This window comes from Anopheles coluzzii, chromosome 2 (assembly GCF_943734685.1).
Source record: "Anopheles coluzzii chromosome 2, AcolN3, whole genome shotgun sequence".
In the NCBI taxonomy this organism is placed as follows: Eukaryota; Metazoa; Arthropoda; class Insecta; order Diptera; family Culicidae; genus Anopheles; species Anopheles coluzzii.
Window position 1 is genome coordinate 11,474,485 of NC_064670.1, and position 17,533 is coordinate 11,492,017.

General features: G+C 44.3%; 1 protein-coding gene across 4 annotated transcripts in view; it reads right to left on the reverse strand.

The window, feature by feature from the left end:
* The window catches only part of LOC120953277 (ras-related protein Rap1), a 32,718-nt gene extending 15,369 nt beyond the window's left edge, over positions 1–17,349 (reverse strand). Inside the window, exons 1-2 of one of the 4 annotated variants that reach the window (XM_040373074.2) lie at positions 17,161–17,349; positions 8,306–8,655 (exon numbers count right to left, since the gene is read on the reverse strand). In XM_040373074.2, coding sequence (XP_040229008.1) covers positions 8,306–8,380 — 75 coding nt within the window. In that variant the 5' untranslated portion in view covers positions 8,381–8,655; positions 17,161–17,349. Of the gene's footprint in view, positions 1–8,305; positions 8,656–16,551; positions 16,640–16,809; positions 16,897–16,926 lie in introns of those variants that run through there. The other 3 variants (XM_040373073.2, XM_049606688.1, XM_040373075.2) reach the window with 3 other exon arrangements.
* Positions 17,350–17,533: the final 184 nt, after the last annotated feature.

A 17,533-nucleotide genomic window follows, 5' to 3' on the forward strand; every position in this document is an offset into this window, starting at 1 on the left:
CAGAGATGACGCAACTACCTGCTACATCCCCAAGCGCCAGAAAAGGACATACGACCGCCATCGACACCACCGCGACACAGACCGAACAGTTCAATAGATTTGGTTTCCCTTTCCTTTTTTCCCCCTTTTCAAGCATATTTTCTGTCTTTTAAATCTTCCTACTACCTAGCACCTACTGCGCCTACTGGAGCGAACGTGCGAATGTAAGAATGCTGCCCACTTCCGATAGAAGAGTGCAAACGAAACGAGTGTTTTTGTGTTCGTTTCTTGGTTTATTTTTCAAGGGTTTGAGGCGAAAAATCGATGCCGACATTGCGGTCCAGTTCAATGTGTGTGTATGCCCTGTGATGATAATTTTATAGGTTATAGGTACAGGAAATTACCCGAGTAGCCCGCCATGGTTCATTTAACTAACAATGATTTATGAGATGAGCCAGCTCTATAAACATCAACAGATAAAACAATCAATTATTTGCTGATGAACCGCGATTCGTTTCTACACAAGTGCACGGTATAGCAGTATACAGTGGCCGGCAATATAAAGTGGCCACTACTTACAATTTTACATTTTTTCCATTTTTTCCGTGAAAAATGAAGTTACTATACTGCTTTATTTTTTGAAACATTGTTCGTGATATGCTTAAGAATGCGCAGTACCATAGCATGGCAAAAATGAGAAGTTTGATTCAATAAAAAATATTTTTTCCAAAATTGATCAAAATCACTGTGCCAAAATAAAGTGCCCACTTTATTCATTCTATAGAAAATATTTTTCTGAACAAATATAACATCAAATTTATAATTTATATGCGTTCCTCTCGCATTCTTTACATTTTTGAGGATCTTTGACATATTTTTTTTTTTGTTTTATTTGCACATATTTGGCATTTGTTCTTCCTAGGAGTATTTCAGAGCTTTAACATATTTTGTTTTTTCCTAATCACGTCATTCTCACCACATTTGCATCAAAATTTGCACACGAAATCTCGATAGGATTAAAGTTAAGACTAAGTAGAAGCCATTAAAGAAGTTTTATTCGATTTGAATGAAAAAAAATTAAAAAATTCTTTGTTTTAACTTGAGTCGTCTTCCTGTTGTAACATAAATTTATTTACTAACTCCGTAATTTTCACAGAAAACAGATAAATTCACACAGGATGCTTATACAGGTATAAGCTTTCATTATGCCGTCGATTCATACCATGCTCTCCACTCCTCGCATAGAAAACCCCTCTCTGGTCATCACATTGCACTCTTCATACATATTGGTTTGTTGGATCGCGTCTAGATATTTTTGAACATCAGTTCTAATTTGGACTCATCTGTCCAAATATCAGTTTTTCAACAATCTAACGATATATCTGCATGTTCTTGATCATATTGAAGCCAATTGGCTTTGTTAGATTGCTGTAGCTCGAGCGAGGAAGTTGAAGGACGCCACATCTAACGGGCAGTAAATTACGAAAATTGCAATGTGATAGCTAGGGGGTGTTTATCTTCAGGAGTAGCGTAAAAACTGGTGTGAATCGAAAGTACAACTATGGCTGATACCTTTTTTAACATTCTTCATCAATACTTTGGGATATTTCTTTTAAAAAAATGGGGTTTGAAAGCTAAAAACATGTTCCTACAGGCTAACATCTCAACACACACAATCAATACAAAAACATTTCTCTATTAGTATCGTATGAAACACCTTGCATGTCCTCCATGAAGTCTAAATCTTGGTTCCATCGAGAATTTGAGGCAGATTCTATGTGCTAAGGTGGATAAAACTGGTGTCACAAACAAATAAATTGAAATTTAAAGCTCTGGATAACGCTTGAGAAGAACCAGATGCAAAAACTAGATGCAGAACTAGATAAACCTTTAAAAATTAGAAAAAAATACGCCAAAGATCATCGAACATGTAAAGAATGCAAGAAGAACGCATATAAATTAAAAGTTTGATGTTATATTTGTTCAGAAAAATATTTTCTGTACAATGAATAAAGTGGGCACTTTATTTTGGCACAGTGATTTTGATCAATTTTGGAAAAAATATTTTTTATTGAAGCAAACTTCTCATTTTTGTCATGTTTTGGTACTGCACATTCTTAAGCATATCACGAACAATGTTTCAAAAAATAAAGCAGTACAATAACTTCATTTTTCACGGAAAAAATGGAAAAAATGTAAAATTGTAAGTAGTGGCCACTTTATATTGCCGGCCACTGTAGCTCATCAAAAAGGGTAATTAATTACTTTCACTTAGATGAGAGTAGCGCTTCGAATCAACCGAACCGGCGCCGTACCGTGCGCCATTCATTATCATTCGCAATCAGTAAATACCGCTAAAGGTAAATTGTGAAACATCAACAAATCCATAAATGAAAGGATAAAGAGAAGGGTTTTTTAAACATATTTCACACTGTCGGCCACATTAAACTAATTAAAAGCTCGATCATTATCTTCTCCTTCGGTTGAAGCTAATAGAATCGCTGCAAAAAATAAATTAATGAATGAAATCACATTCACAACCCTCAACAAACATACATATATTAGACTGACCACCATTTACCTTTGAAAATGGGGTTTGAAGGACCACATTAGGTGCACACTCGAAAATGTTACCACCAGGTGGTTCTTGCTGCTACCGCACGCCCCAAGAGACTCTAAGAGAAGTTTTGCGTGGGTTACAATGTTTGTTTTTTCATTCGATTCACAAATGGACTGAAGAGCTTTGGTGGATTTTTTTTTAATGTTTTAAAAGGAGTAGCAAAAACATCCCAAGGAAGTGATGTGCTCTTCCACTACACACCAGGACGCTGGTTGTGTCGTCCATTTTTGGTTTTCCATCACACGCACCACAAACTCCGGGGATCCTGCCAGTCACACCAAGTCCCTAGGACTGTGTGCCATCGCTTCCCACACACACAAACACACCCACACAATTCCTTCGCCACCCCCGGGATGTTCCCAATTCTCAGGAAAACTGACCCAACCTCCAAACACTGATAATTCTTGCTAAAAGCAGCATCCTACCACTTTGCCGACTTCCTTTTTCCGGGTTGTCCTGGTTCTGGTTTCCCTCCAGCCTACTACCTCCGCGGATGGACCGTCCCACTGATGTGAGTTGGCGTTCAACCACTCTCGCTTGACATTTACCTTTCGATTGCAATCGAAAGCAGTCGCGGGAAAACGGAAGGAGCGGGATCCATCCATCCCCAACAAGCAGGGGTCGCTTCGTTCGACTGTAAAGCAACTTTTGGAAGGTGAAGGAAAGCTTATAAAGCACACCGACGGGGGGATGTGGGTGTGGTTGTTGCCAATGGCTTTGCTGCGGGCTACAAGATAACAACGCACACACGGATCGATGGAAGTCACGCGTGGATCGATGGCCGTGCCCCCCTCAAAACGTGCCCCCCTCAAAAAAAACCGACCGACACACAATTTTATGCTTCAGAGCAACAGACCAAACAAACAAATCGAACCGTCATTGTCGTCGTTGGCGATGCTCTTCTTCCCAGGTAGCAGCATGCATTATCAGGCAGCTCACGCATGGAGGATCTTAAACGGTAAATAACACACCCACGTGCTAATGTCAATTTAATTTTTTTTCCTTTCATTCACACACACATTTCCATGGCGAGGGGCTCATCGTTCGACTCGTTTGCTTTCCGGCGCAATTTGGCAATTCATTTTCCGCATCTTTCATGTTGTTACACACAAGCTGCTTAGCTGACGAGCGGTCGTCGTGGTGGGTGCTGGTTCAGTTTCCGATACTGGGCCCCGCACTGCTTCCAACCACGCGACGCAACCACCACTTTTCTTTTCCTTTGCAATTTTCTCCACGGTGACCGAAAATCATCATTGCACGGCACACGCGGCCCTCGTGTCGCTCAGAAGGACACACTCACAACCAAGATGAATTTGTATTATAAATAATTCTAATTTCAGATCGCATTACCACACCACCCACACACACAGTCGTTCCACTGCCCGGGGCTCGTTTGCTGGTATTGTTGTTGTGTTGCCTGCTCCTAATGCCGAAGGACGATGAAACTCGAGCCCGGATGAGACAAGAGCACCGAGCACAAACGATGCCCCCTTTTTCCCCAATTTTACTGCGCTTCATCGACCACACCACACCAAAAGGGAAAGGGAAGGCGTTCGTCTATTTGCCAAACGTCTTCATTTGTTTTCCCAGCTCATGCTTGCTCTTTCGCGCGAACGCATCGATTCTTTCACGCCACACAACCGTGTAGGAATGGGCCATACTCCTTCAGCTTAGCACACGACTGCAGAGTATGGCGCAACAGGTCGATCTCCTTCTACACCCCCGTTCGTCGTCAGCCAACATGAATCCGTCCAATCGTCTGTTCCCATTCCAGAAGACTATCGCTTTTCCTTCTTTTATTCCTTTTTCGAAGTATCACATCTCTCTGCCTCTCTCTCTCTCTCTCTCTCTCTGGGGCTCATTTTGACATTAGAGATGTATCTCACGAGGACCATCATCCTCTTTCCGAGAGCCGGATGAGGGAGGCGCTTGTGTGCGCTCGTTTCCGTTTGTTCCGGTGGGGCAGCTCTGCTTCCTCCTGCGAGCTCACTCAGCTCGGGAATATCTCAAAGGACGCCATCCCCCATATGTAAAGTTTTCTTCCTCACACACACGCACACGGTTTTAATCGTTAAAGGGAAGGATGCTGCGGGAAAAACGGAAACGTGGCAAGCGGATTTTGTTTGCATAATAAACATTGACGGGTGCTAAAGCGTGTATTAATTACGATAACAGTAGCGAGCGGCAGCTACTCGGCGCTAAGAAGGGCTGCCGCTGCTTCCTCCCGCTTGGAGAGTAAATCTCTTTTGCTGTTTGATTTGCGGCTTACAGCAGCTCGTGGTCGTAAGCGAGGCAGGCAGACCAGAAGGAGAGACAGATAAGCTGCAGGTAAATAGTATTATTGAAGGGTAATAAATGGTTTTTATAATGACTAAATTCGAGGACGTTGTTGGCAAGCGATAGTATTTTTAGATCACCTTCGAAAAGCAAGAGCAAGAAGAGCAATGAATCAGTAATAGATGTACTTAATTTCACGAATGTGTGTGTGTTCACCTTCAAAGATCCGGCAACACTCAATACAATTCAATGCAAGCCACTGCGACTCCATAACTGCTTTAGTTCAGTGTTCATTAGCTGCGTCTGATAGCGATGTTTGTCCGTCTGAAATATTTGGCAAAGTACACAGACAAATTAGAACAAGCTCTTTCATAACGCTCGCAAAGCAATGGACGCGTGAGATGAGTCATCTGGTGGATAAGTATTTTTTCTCTCTCTTTTTGTGTGTGCAAGCAATCGCCTCCAAACAAACGACAATTTCACACCCAAGCGGATCAACACTTTACATTGAGAGTAATAGCGATTTTTTAGTCATTTAGACCGCTAAAAGCGTGTTATCGTCTTACAGTTTTTGTGTGCCCAACAGCACACTGGCGAAGAACGAATCACCTCTTCTCTCGCCTTAACTATTCCCTCCCCGAACCCACCGGAGCGAACAAGATGACTTGTGTGAAACCGAAACAGTACAACATTAAGTCTGTAAGGGTTAGAGCAAAAGTAACAGAGAGCACACAGTACACAGAGACAAACGACAGAGTGTCACCAGGAGCGAGGAGGAGCAAAACAAGTGCCCAGGAACTGAACTATTAAGTCGAGTTGCAAATGGATGGTTTCCAAACCAGAACACATAATGCAGGGCGCGCGGCAGCAGCATAAAGCCACATCGCGTTGAGACAGACGTGTGCAAAAAGCAGGAAAACGGGCGCGAAAGAAAACTCCATCACATCATACAGCACCAGCACGGCAACATCACTAAAACGAGAATAGTTAGCAGAACAAAAACACAACGCGAACTTTTCCTTTTTCTCCATGTTCAGTCATTTTGTGTGTGTATGTGTGTGTGTGTGTACAATCTTCCCAAGGGAATTTCCAGGCTCGCCTTCCATCCGCTAGTTGCAAAGTCAAGGCAAGTTTTGTGTGCACACTTGATGGCACAGACCACTGGCAGGCGGAGGGGGGGGGGGAAGGCTGAGGGCTGAAAGATGTGTCTTATGAAAGAAATATGGCGTCTTTACATTGCTGCTGCTGCTACACTCACCCAACACAACGAGAGGAGGAGGGCGGGACAGAAGGATTTCACGTCTCTTTGGCCATTGCTTAACAACAATCCTTGCCTGTGTTTGCCCAGTGACAGGCAGCAGTGAATTCGCGTGCACTGAATAATGGTGCTGAAATCACGGAAAAGCAGCCATCATTTCCCACCGCCTTACCCCTCTCTCCTCTCTCCCTCCCAGCACGCTGTGTTGTGCATTATTATGATGTACTTTCTCGGGCCCGAGCCTCACACTGCTACTACAGTTCTGCAGTCCCTTCGGTCAAAGAGTGCAGCCTCCCCTCCCCATTGTCCTGGCTGTCTTGTCCTGTCTCTTTATCTACTGCTGCGCAACTCTGTGAACTATTTTAAAGAGATTGTGTAGAAGAGCTTTTTCGTTGAATTGGATTACGGCAAAAGAATGTTGATTATTGCTGCTGCTGCTGCTGGTGAGTGTGTTGCGGGTTATTGTCTTTTCCTCGTTCTTCTGCACACATTCAGCGATGCTATGGATGGCCAAATGAAGGAGCCCTTTTCTTGCGGAATAGTAAATACACCAAATCAAGTGATCCTTTCAAAAGTGTGCCCGCACACAGAGAGTGGGGCACATCTTTTTGTTTTGCCTTCGCCCATTTCCACCTTCACGATATTTACACAACACACAGCAGCGGTGACATTTTTCATCTGCTCAGCAATTCATTTCGAAATTAGAATTTTGCTGTCAAAAGTTTTGCTCAAACAAACTGGCGAGCGATGGTGCGACCTGAGTTTGTTGCCAAATGCAAATAAGTACCGTTCCACGGATGGTTCTGTGTTCCACCATTTCCCACGGGAACTGGAAACTTTCAGCCATTGCCTCCTGGCTCATAATCTTGCCCCTTTTCCCCCAAAATGACGAACATTCAGAGCTCGGTAGTTAGTGGCTTAATGTGCGAATGTGAAGCACATACTGCGAGGAAAACATTATCTGCAAAAAAAAAATGGTAATGCAACCCATGTATTGACGGGCAGCAGCAGCGGTTGTCGAGTACATATGGGAGGTTAAACTTTCCTACGTGTTTATCTGTGTGAGTGTTTGTTTAACAATACACGCTCACGCATCCACACAAACAAAGCAGAATGTCACTGGTCTCTCTCGCTCTTCAATGTGATCGTCCTTGTGCAGGCTCCCCAGCAGGAACCCGGATAACCTCGCGGAAAGGACTCCACAAGCAGACACCCCAGGTTTGTCACGTGTATCCTTTCGACGAACACTGGAAGAATAAGAAGACGCTCATGAAATTAACCACCACAGCTTCCGCCGGTTACACCAGCAATGTAGCAGCAAAAATGTGCAAACCTCTCTCCCCACATCCTCCTCTTCTTCCTCGCACTCGACCGTCTCCCATGCAAATAGCTCACCACCACCATCCACGACAGCATCGTACAATTTTCCCGGGAGCTTTCCGTGCTGTGTTGGCAACGAATCAAAGTTTTAGCCACTTTCGAAACCCGACCGTTGGTTGGGTTGTACTCTTCTTCTGCTTCGTCTTCTTTTTCCACCCCTGGGCGTGGGTTGGTGGATGGTAGCGGAATTTTCTAAATAGCAGCACAGAGCAAACTAAGTACAGTACACCACCACCCGCCACCCAAGCAGTCGTGGTTGGTTGTGTGGAGTAGCAGGTAGTACAGCAACGGCCGGAGATACGCGACGGCTTAAAGGGTTAGAAGCGACCAGGCGAGCCTCATCGAGAGCATTGATCGGTGGTTTGGCATAGCCTTTGGGAGCTTTTAATGAGCCCGATGCTGGTACGTAACCATCAAAGCGGTTTCTCTGTATTCGATGAAGCGACGGAAAGGCATTCGACAGGACAGATAGAGAGTGGAGTTGAACAGCTGGAGGTAAATATTTTGCAAAACCCCCGTTTACTAGGCTCCTCCACATCCTTGCCTTGTGTGCACTGGAATGATATAGGGTCAGCTTCTAATCTACTATTCCTTAGGTCGGTCCCGTAGTATAGTCGGCAAGTCGTACGATCTAACAAACGTGCTCGTTCTGGCTTCAAATCTCATATCGATCAGTCACAGACAACAACTATGGCACTTTTTGTGTCTCTTCACAGTGGACAGAACTTGAACGACTTCTCGGTCGTTCGCGCGCGCGCGCGCTATTGGGGATCATTCAAACGCTCACTTACCTGGACAAACTGCACTGTCAGGGCCGATTTGCCGACACCTCCGCTACCAAGCACGACGATTTTATATTCACGCATTTTGAGCACTGAGAACACACACTGGGGGGGACGACACTTGGGGCTTTTCTTGCTGTATCTGACCACAATACACCGGCACGGGTAAGGATTCCGTCGTTAGAGAGGAGGCTGGTTGGTGCTCTTATATTATCGTCAGCGTGTTTACGACACTTTTGATACCGACTGGTGGTAACCCCGCACGTTTCGTCCTGTAGGTACTGCACTGTAGATGGCCTACTCTGGCCCTTCTAATGCTTTTTTGACAGGGAATGTGTGAGATGAATAGTCAACAAGATCTGCAAAAAGAGAAGAAAGCACACAAATTAACGGTCAGATCAAATAATGATGATTACTGGATGGTTATGCACGTTTGAGCTTCGCTCTCCTCGAGGAGGAGCCTCCTCCTTTCGCTCCTAGAGGACAGGGGGATGAATTATGAGCGCCCTCAGAGTAGAGGCTTTTTAAATGCGAATCCAAAGGTCATAGGGCACACGAACCGAGCCACAGTAGAACCGAGCCCGAGCAAGTTAGAACTCAATTCGCAGAAGAGCGTGGAAATATTGGCGGACTACACAAAAACAAATGTAATGAGCTAGACGCCTGACGGGGGAAAGAAACGCACGGTTAAAGTGCCTCGTTGGTGGAGAGGAAGATAAAAGAAACAAAAAAAAAGATCAGATTTCAGCTTTATCCGAACGAATTTGAGCAACCAAAACGAATAGAGAGAAAGATATAGAGAGAGCGAGAGTGAGATGGTGTGAAACAATTTTACTGTTTGGCAAACGCCGGTAAAAAAAACCCCCAGCCACCTTGCCGTTGTAATGCCCGTAATTCCAAACATTGCCAAAGTTATGTTGTTTTTTGTTTTACTTCTCCGTAAAACATTACCTCACCTGTATCGGTGCGGGCCTTTGCTGGTGGGTCGATTTTTGTTTTTATTCAACCAAACCAGCAAAGCCGCAACAGAAGCCAAGTAAGGAAATTTTTATGCAATCGAGAGAAAATTAATTTACCTTCATAAAGTTTGCTTCAAGGTAGCCGCATAGAAGCAACAACAGCAAGTGTGCTGCATGTACAATAAACAAATTAAAATGTGATTGAAATTGTTTCACAACATTACCACAGGAAATTTGTTTCCAAAGAACTCTGTCCATCTTGCTTGCCGGTTGGTTTACATTTTACGTCATATTTTAAGTGAAATTTCAATTACAAGTGCTACACATGTTCATTAAAAGATTTTTTCAGGATTAATTAACTACCCCCGTGCACGATTCACCACATTTTTTTAGGTGTTCAGATACAAATTGTGTCCAGTAAGCGAACGCGTGTTTTTGCCTTCCCTTTAGCGCGACAAACGAAGCGAATGGGAATGAAATTCCCCTGAAATGGTGGGAGTTTTTAGTACACGTTGAGCGACTACGGTGGCCAAAGAAACGTACAAATGACGAAAAAGCAGACATGGTTCTATAAGGCACAAAAAAGAGCTGCGTGAGGAGTAAGCATTCGTTGAAAACATCCCCGTTGATTTGTTCGTACAGTACACGCTGGAAGGAAATATCCCTCCCCAAAACTCATCATATACTAGGACGATCATCGCAATATATAAAAGAGCAAATACATTGCATGGCGTTGATGTACCACTACCATGCGATGTGCACAACAACAACAACAACAAAAACAGAGGAATAGCGATAGAGCAACACCTTCGCCACCGAACCCCAAAAACACACACGCGTAAGCTCACCACTTGGCTTTGCGTTACCATCGAATGGGCAAAACTTTGCGCGACCCCCTCTTGCTGCATAGTGCCGAATATAGCAGAACAGTATTAAAAAGACAGCGCCCGGGTCGTGTTTTCTTTTGGTGACAAAAAAGTAAAAAAAATCATTAAACAACGTACGCTAACCACCATGCGCATGGGTTTAGCTTGTGCCACCAGTCCCCAGATATCATAACAAACAATAGGGAACACCGGGGAAGGAAAAAAACGGCGCATAAACAACTCACAAACAGCACAGCAGGATAAACAAAATATGCGCAAACGTGTGCAGAACAAGCACTGTCGCCCGCGGGAGGATAAGAAGAAATTGCCCTTGAAGAGTTCCTCCACTCTTTAGTTGCTCTGTTTTTAGCTAGTTTGTGTGGCGAAGGACAAAACATGTTATAATAACACTGTAAAACTAAAAAAAAACAGTATCGTTTATGCGTTAGTATGATACCTCCTCCACTACCACCGGTTTTTAGACGTGCAGAACAGATTCAATTCCAAAATCAATACCAATTGTATTGCAGCATGGAATGGGCCTCGACTGCTGCGTAAAACTACTGCGGTAGTTACACCAACTAAACACTTAAATAAGGAAATAAAAAATGATAAGCGAAGTCGTTGAAATGGGTCCAAAACCGAGTAACTATCCGGTATAATAAAAAATCGAATATTCGGTAAACATTTGTCAATCATCATGATCACCATGTTATGTTGTTGGTACTGCTGTTCACTGTGCAATATGCAAATGAGTCACGAACGGGCAAGCCTCAAATTAACTCACACACACACACCCCAAACTGTCTGTCTGTTTCGCACACATTCTTCATCCACATACCGATACTCACCATGTACGTGCATCACATCGACGCAGGTGATTAATTAAAAAAAAGCACGTCAACAAGTGTCTATGCTACAAACCCGTGAAGCCAACACACAATCTCCCATGATAGGGTGGAGTTGATAGACGTGCAGCAATGAGAAAAAGAGAGAGAATGAGTGTGTGAGAGACAGAGCGTTAGGGAGAGAAATAGAGAGAGACTGAGAGGGGAAGAGAGAGAGAGAGAGAGAGAGAGACAACTGGCGGAAATGTCTCTTCTCTTGCATCGGTCGATCAAATTGACCACCACCGGAAGTTCGTTTGTGGAATCGTTAATCATTCCTAAGCAGCGTCTACGCGGTTACACCACAGAGAAGGTATGACATCGATGAAATGTTGGATGTAATGGACACACAGTAATGCACATAGCAATGGAAGGAAAATGTGTTATGAGTATAGTTTTAGCGAAATCTTCAACAACCAAACGATCAATTTAAAGGCTAAACTCATGCGATTTCAAATATTGTTATAGAGAAATTGAGTAATTTGTTAATTTGACAGCTTTTAGTAGCAGTAGCTCATATATAACAGAACGCTCCTGTGCTTTGGTTAATAATTCCGTCAGCTAACAAAACCAACGGGTGCAAGATTTATACACCCATTAATCGACATACTATTCCACTCCGTCAATCAACTGGATGGATGAAAAATACTTATGCTTGAACAACAGTAAAAAAGCCATACAAAAACTATAAAAGCTAGTACGACCCTGCATGACACACTAAATCCAATCGCTCTGGCAACAGTCAGTTTTTCTTCTGTCCGTCAGGTCGCACCACAAGCCACCGCCATCGTACAAAAAAGTTCCCACCATGCTCGAAAAGCGGCGGTGCAATATGACCACACAGGGATTGCGATAAAATCGGTCCCCGTCCGTGGGCAGCAGCTGCGCGTTGTTTCCACCCGTCATCTCCTGCCCTCCTGCGATTAAAATCCCTCGTGGAGCCCATCTCCAACGGTCACGTACAAACAAAAACACACACTCACACACATCATCTCGTATCCGTGTAGCAGCCCTTTCCTGGCTGGCACATGATTTAAACGCTTGTGCCCGTGAGATTGGCGCAATTGTTCCTTCCCGGAACCATGTTACGACCATGCTGTTACACACTTTTGCCCATTATTATGACAAGCAAAAGGGCTCTTGTCACTTGGGGGGGGGGGGGGGGGGGGGGGGGGTCAGACGACACCGTCGTGAACCGTGCAACGAGGAAAAAGAACGCACTCTACAAGCGTTCTTCTCTTTTGGGGGCGAGGCGAATTTTCCCAGATGATGGTGGCGCTCAGCAACTCATCCACAGCGAAATCATTTTTGTCGCCGCTTGCCGTTTCTTTTATCGTGCACGACACCTGTACTTCTGTCTCATCCAAGATGATAGCGTTAATTTACTCATCGCGCGTACGACTGGTCTCTGCCGTCCGCTTCTAAAAACAACCTGAGAAGGTGTAAAAGGTAGAGAGTGAAATGTCATGTCAATGCGGGGTAATTCAGGAACCATAGTGAAGCCTCTATTCCATGAAGAGGAAGGTTCAATTACTACCATGACCAACCAAATGATACGAAATCATTTCATAATTTAAATCGTTCATATTTGATGATAGACACCGCAAAGATTGCATGGAGTAAATGAAGATCAAGGTACAAAGTGAGTATACTTTCCATCGTACACCTCTATGCCAAAGACTGACATTCCTGTCCCATGGCTCCAATCCCGGAGGCTACACAACTTCCTGGTGATTTGACAAAAATACCACACAAAAAATATCGTCATTAGTAGCTGCAGTAAGACGAAGGACATAGCGAAACGCACGCAATTTCTCCTCGAGCATAGTCTGACGACGGTTACCGGAAGATGCGTCGTGTGCCCGATATCTAACTTCCCGCAAAAGCTCTATGCCCGCGGCACTTCTACCAACCGAAGCCGAGATAAGCTCATTCTTTGGCAACAAAAGAACAGCCCTGAGGCACCTTTTCTTTTCTTGCTTCACTCTGCGCAACAGGTCCACTACCATTGCAAAAGGAAGAAGGTCAAGGATATCCTTCGTCAACGGGCGACTGATGACTTCCGCAGGCCAAAGCAACACCGTTATCTGCCCCTTTCCAGCATCAGCATCATCGAGAGTCCTTTGAGCTGTGTGAAATAGATGCCTAAATCGGGATTACATCATCATCAATCTTCACGCAGGATTACGCACCAAAATACGTTCCCGTGGCCGCACTCCTTTTAACGCTACAATGAAACGGGAAGGGTGATTAATAGCAAAGGGCACCACAGAATGAATGACGCACCGATCGGGTCGTTTCCCGTATAAAATTGACTTCAAAATTAACAGCTACAATTAGCGTCGGCTTATGCCAATGTCAACGGCACCACACCGCAAGCACACACCTCCCCATCCGGTCAAAGTACGCACACACATACACACATCCGCCCCTTTGCTTAGAGACCCGCATCGTTTAGTGGCGCTCTCGAAACCCGAGGGGATATACACGCTCATAGTGGGCTCATCCGCGACTCCCTCTTTTAAAGGGATAATAGACCAACCCAACACGCATCAATATTCATGAGCAACGTGTCCTGCGCGTCATCACAGCAAAAGGGCAGCAAGCTTTTCCGTGACGGTCCCGTTGCGTTTCCCTTGTGCAGGACAAATATGTATGTATGTATGAAGCACTGCTATGAATCAGTCTCAAATCACTACTCTAGCGAACCTTTTTTTTTGGTCGAATTTGTTAAATATGCTCCCACGCTGATACTATTAATGTACCAAGCGGATGATGAAGTGGGACGTCCAAAGAAATGGATTCCAATCGCATTTTTCCATCGAGTTATGATGACCTATTACACAGCGGAATGACCGATATGAGGAATGCACACTACGGCAATCGAATGATTCATGTGTTAAGAATCATTTTGCTATAATTGCCGCAGTCGTGTGCGTATGCGTGTTTGTGTATGCAATAACGCGTACAACCCATGCAATATTGCGTTATCAGAGGTAGTTTCTCGCTGTTCGCAGATAACGCCAATCTCTGGTGCTCACCCAACTTGCCCAATCACGTGGCGTTCGGGGGTTCTCCGTCTCTACTTGAGCAGTCAACTCCATTTCAACGGTGAATGATAGTGTGAATCCAAGCCCATTAAATGACCGACGGCCCATGACCAGTATCATGATATGCTGAATGGGGAGTGCTGCACATTGATGTGACCTTCTTCTTATCCGCCTCTGAGATGCCGGCAGTTCACGATGGGGGGAGACGTCCCCATTCCAGATTCGCCAAACACAGACCGCCCATGCCATATCCAGCGGCTTGGTTGGCCAGGCATCGTGTGAGACAAAGGATGAAGCATATGGAATGACTAAGGCGGCGCTCTGGGACCAATCGAACGAGACAAACAAACACGACTCTGTTCGATAGGTGCTCTGTCAGCTGTTCGATGTCTTATAGACCTGTCATGATGCACTGCAATACGCCTATCTTATCATCTCGAAAATGAAGCATTTTCATAGTTTAAATGAACATCCATCTGCAGGGGGAAGATTCAACAAATAATATACTAGTTATTCATATCAAAAATAACATAAAAATTATTCAAATTTATTATTGAAAAATGTAAACAAACGTCCATGCCAAAACACATACAGTGCATACACCTGCATTGTGTACACGTAATAGTTTTATACGTTTCAAACCTGTATATTTGATGTTATAATTGATTGTGAAGCATTGCAAATATTATTGATAGCTATTCTAAATATTTTGTACGCAATTTTAAGAAGAAAAAGAGACAAACTACGTAAAAAAACTTAAAAATGTCCCGCATTGAATTCTATCTACTGTAGCTGTGAAGCGTTTGACAGCCAAGGTACTCACAGCACAGGTGGGTATCGAACATCACAGACAGAATCAACTGACATGTTCGATTCGAGGTTTGTCTTGTTTGTTTGTTTGTGTCTGACAGTGCACCTCCATATGATTATATGGGTTTGTTCGTGTCTTATGTCGTGTTCGATTGCTGCTAGAGCGCCGCCTAATTGAATTTGTTCAATTCGATTATCGAATTTTGACGCTGGGCGACGTTCACCACACCACGCTCGATCTGGATGACATGTGCTGGCTGGCTGACTGCTGATCTCGCTTGCTTGTTGAAACTTGAGCATCTAAGCACGCGATGACTTTGTTTATTCGTCGCCTTCTATGTTTTTGTTTTGGCTAGATGATGATGCAGAACTTGAACTGGTTCATTTGGGAAGACTTTCCTATATTGAAGATGATTGTCTAAGCCTTTTTACTCTTCGGTTTGCCGCCATGCCACCGAACCCCCCATGAGGAATATGATGTTGAACTACCAATTTTACTCATGGCAGTGAGTTGCGCCCTGAGCGTGTAGGTTAATTGGTAGTTTTAAATTTGATTTTCAAGCATAATAAAGATCGAAGTGAAGACAATCTTAAGAAAAGAAATTCTACAAACATGTACGTGTAGTCTTGGGCCAAATGAGGAGCACAGCTTAGCTGCCCTTTCTAATTCCATCCTACCTTCTGTTAATTTCTTATTCTCTATTCTTCAACAACACGCACACACCCAAATACCACACAACTCCATATTTCTTTTCGCGCATTCGAATTGCACCTTCAGCAGTTCAGTTCACCCGCGACACACCGAGAATTGGAGTAGCAAAGGAAAAGGAAGCAAATGGCGCATTTTAAAACAAAACGAGAAAACTCCTCCTCATGTTTAGGTATGCTAATAGAAGGACGACTGCAAAAAACCAAACAAAAAAAAACCCACGGTAAGAATTTCGACCATTTGCTTAGGAGCGGTTCATTCTGGATTTTCTGGCGACAAAGTTCTTCTTTTTATCGCCCATTGCTTGGCCTCTTCGCGTTTAAACACTGAGCCACATACATACACACATATACACTCATACACTTTCCATTAGATCCACTGGAGGATCGACGCATGGTTGACTTTTGGCTGCGGTTGTGTGTATGTGTTGCGATCCACCAACAACCGCGTGGGTCCCAAAAAAAAAGATCCATCTCGTTTAACGGCGCTGCTGGTTAATGTGTGTATGTGTGTGTGTGAGTGCGTGCGTGTTTCGTGTGCAACTGACGCTTCATTCTCACCGAAAAACCCTTTCTCATCTCATGGCCCGAGCCTTCTCACCGAGTGGCTGACTCACCGCAAGCGAAAAAGGAGCCAGTTTCATTCGATTCCTTTCTTTTTCTTCGCCTTTTAACCGGGGCAACACCGAACGACTCTCTGCATGTGTGCGATGTGTCAACGCACTCGCGGTTACACGGCGTTCGTTACTTCTACACACAAATGCAAAAACTAAGCAAACCAGTTGAAAGATGGCCAAATTTGCGAACCCGCATCCACATCCATCCAACATCCATCCTCCGGAGCTTAATTAACCCACAACCGCCACAAGTGCGCACATTTTTCCCGTCTTCTAGCGGCTGATTTACCGAATGCAAAACCCACAGCCACACACACGCACACACATTCACCAGCTAAGCAAATGATCTCACTCGTACCTAAATAACGACGGTGGTGGACAAGTCTGCTTGCACGCGGGAGTGTAGTTTTGCTTCAATATTTTCACCTAATTTCGCTACCTTGATCGAAAATTTCACGCTTTTCCCCCACACACTCACACACATTCATACCACAGACCCGCTGTAATACCGCACCCAAGAGGAAGACAACCGACCACCAGCTTCTTCTGTTCACACAAACACACAAAAACACACACACACGTCCACGAGCCCTACTATCTTCGTTTTCTTCCTCACTCTCTCTTTCTATTTGCTGCTCTTCTGCTCTTTGTTTGAATTGCTGCTGGCTGCTGCTGCTGCGGCTGCTTTCAGACTATCTGCGTTTTCTTTTCCTCCGTTTGCCGTATTGCTCACCTTCTCGCTTGCACTGCCGTTTACACGCTCCACTTCAAGCTTCCAGCACGGCTATAGCACGCATCCAACACACGCACGCACACACACACAACACACTCATACAACACACTACGTACGTACGCACGCTGACACACACTGATGTGTCTCACTGCTGCTGCTGCTCGGCGAAAACTTCCTGCAAATGTTGCTAGGCGAAACCCGCACCGATTCACTTGCTGCAAGTTTTATGCTCACTTTTGTTATGGGGCACTTTTTCCCGATACCTCACTCAACCACCGCACACTACTTAGGGGAAGTAACGTATTGGAAGTAATCTCAAATCTCCCAAGCGATTGCACTTTGCGCTCGAGGGAATGCTCACGACGATGGTAATGCACACCCTGCTCGGTCGACAGTTGAAATGAAATGCAAAAAGCACCCAACACACTCACATCCGGAGAGGCAATGACAGTGCGTCAATTTGGACACAGTGACGGACAAAAAGAAGAGCGCGTTTGAAATAACGTACTTTGTGTAGTACGAATTTTCATACTACATTTGGTAAAGAATAGTAAGAATAAACATCTTGATAATTGATAAAATGATCTAAATCGTCTGTTTTTTTTTT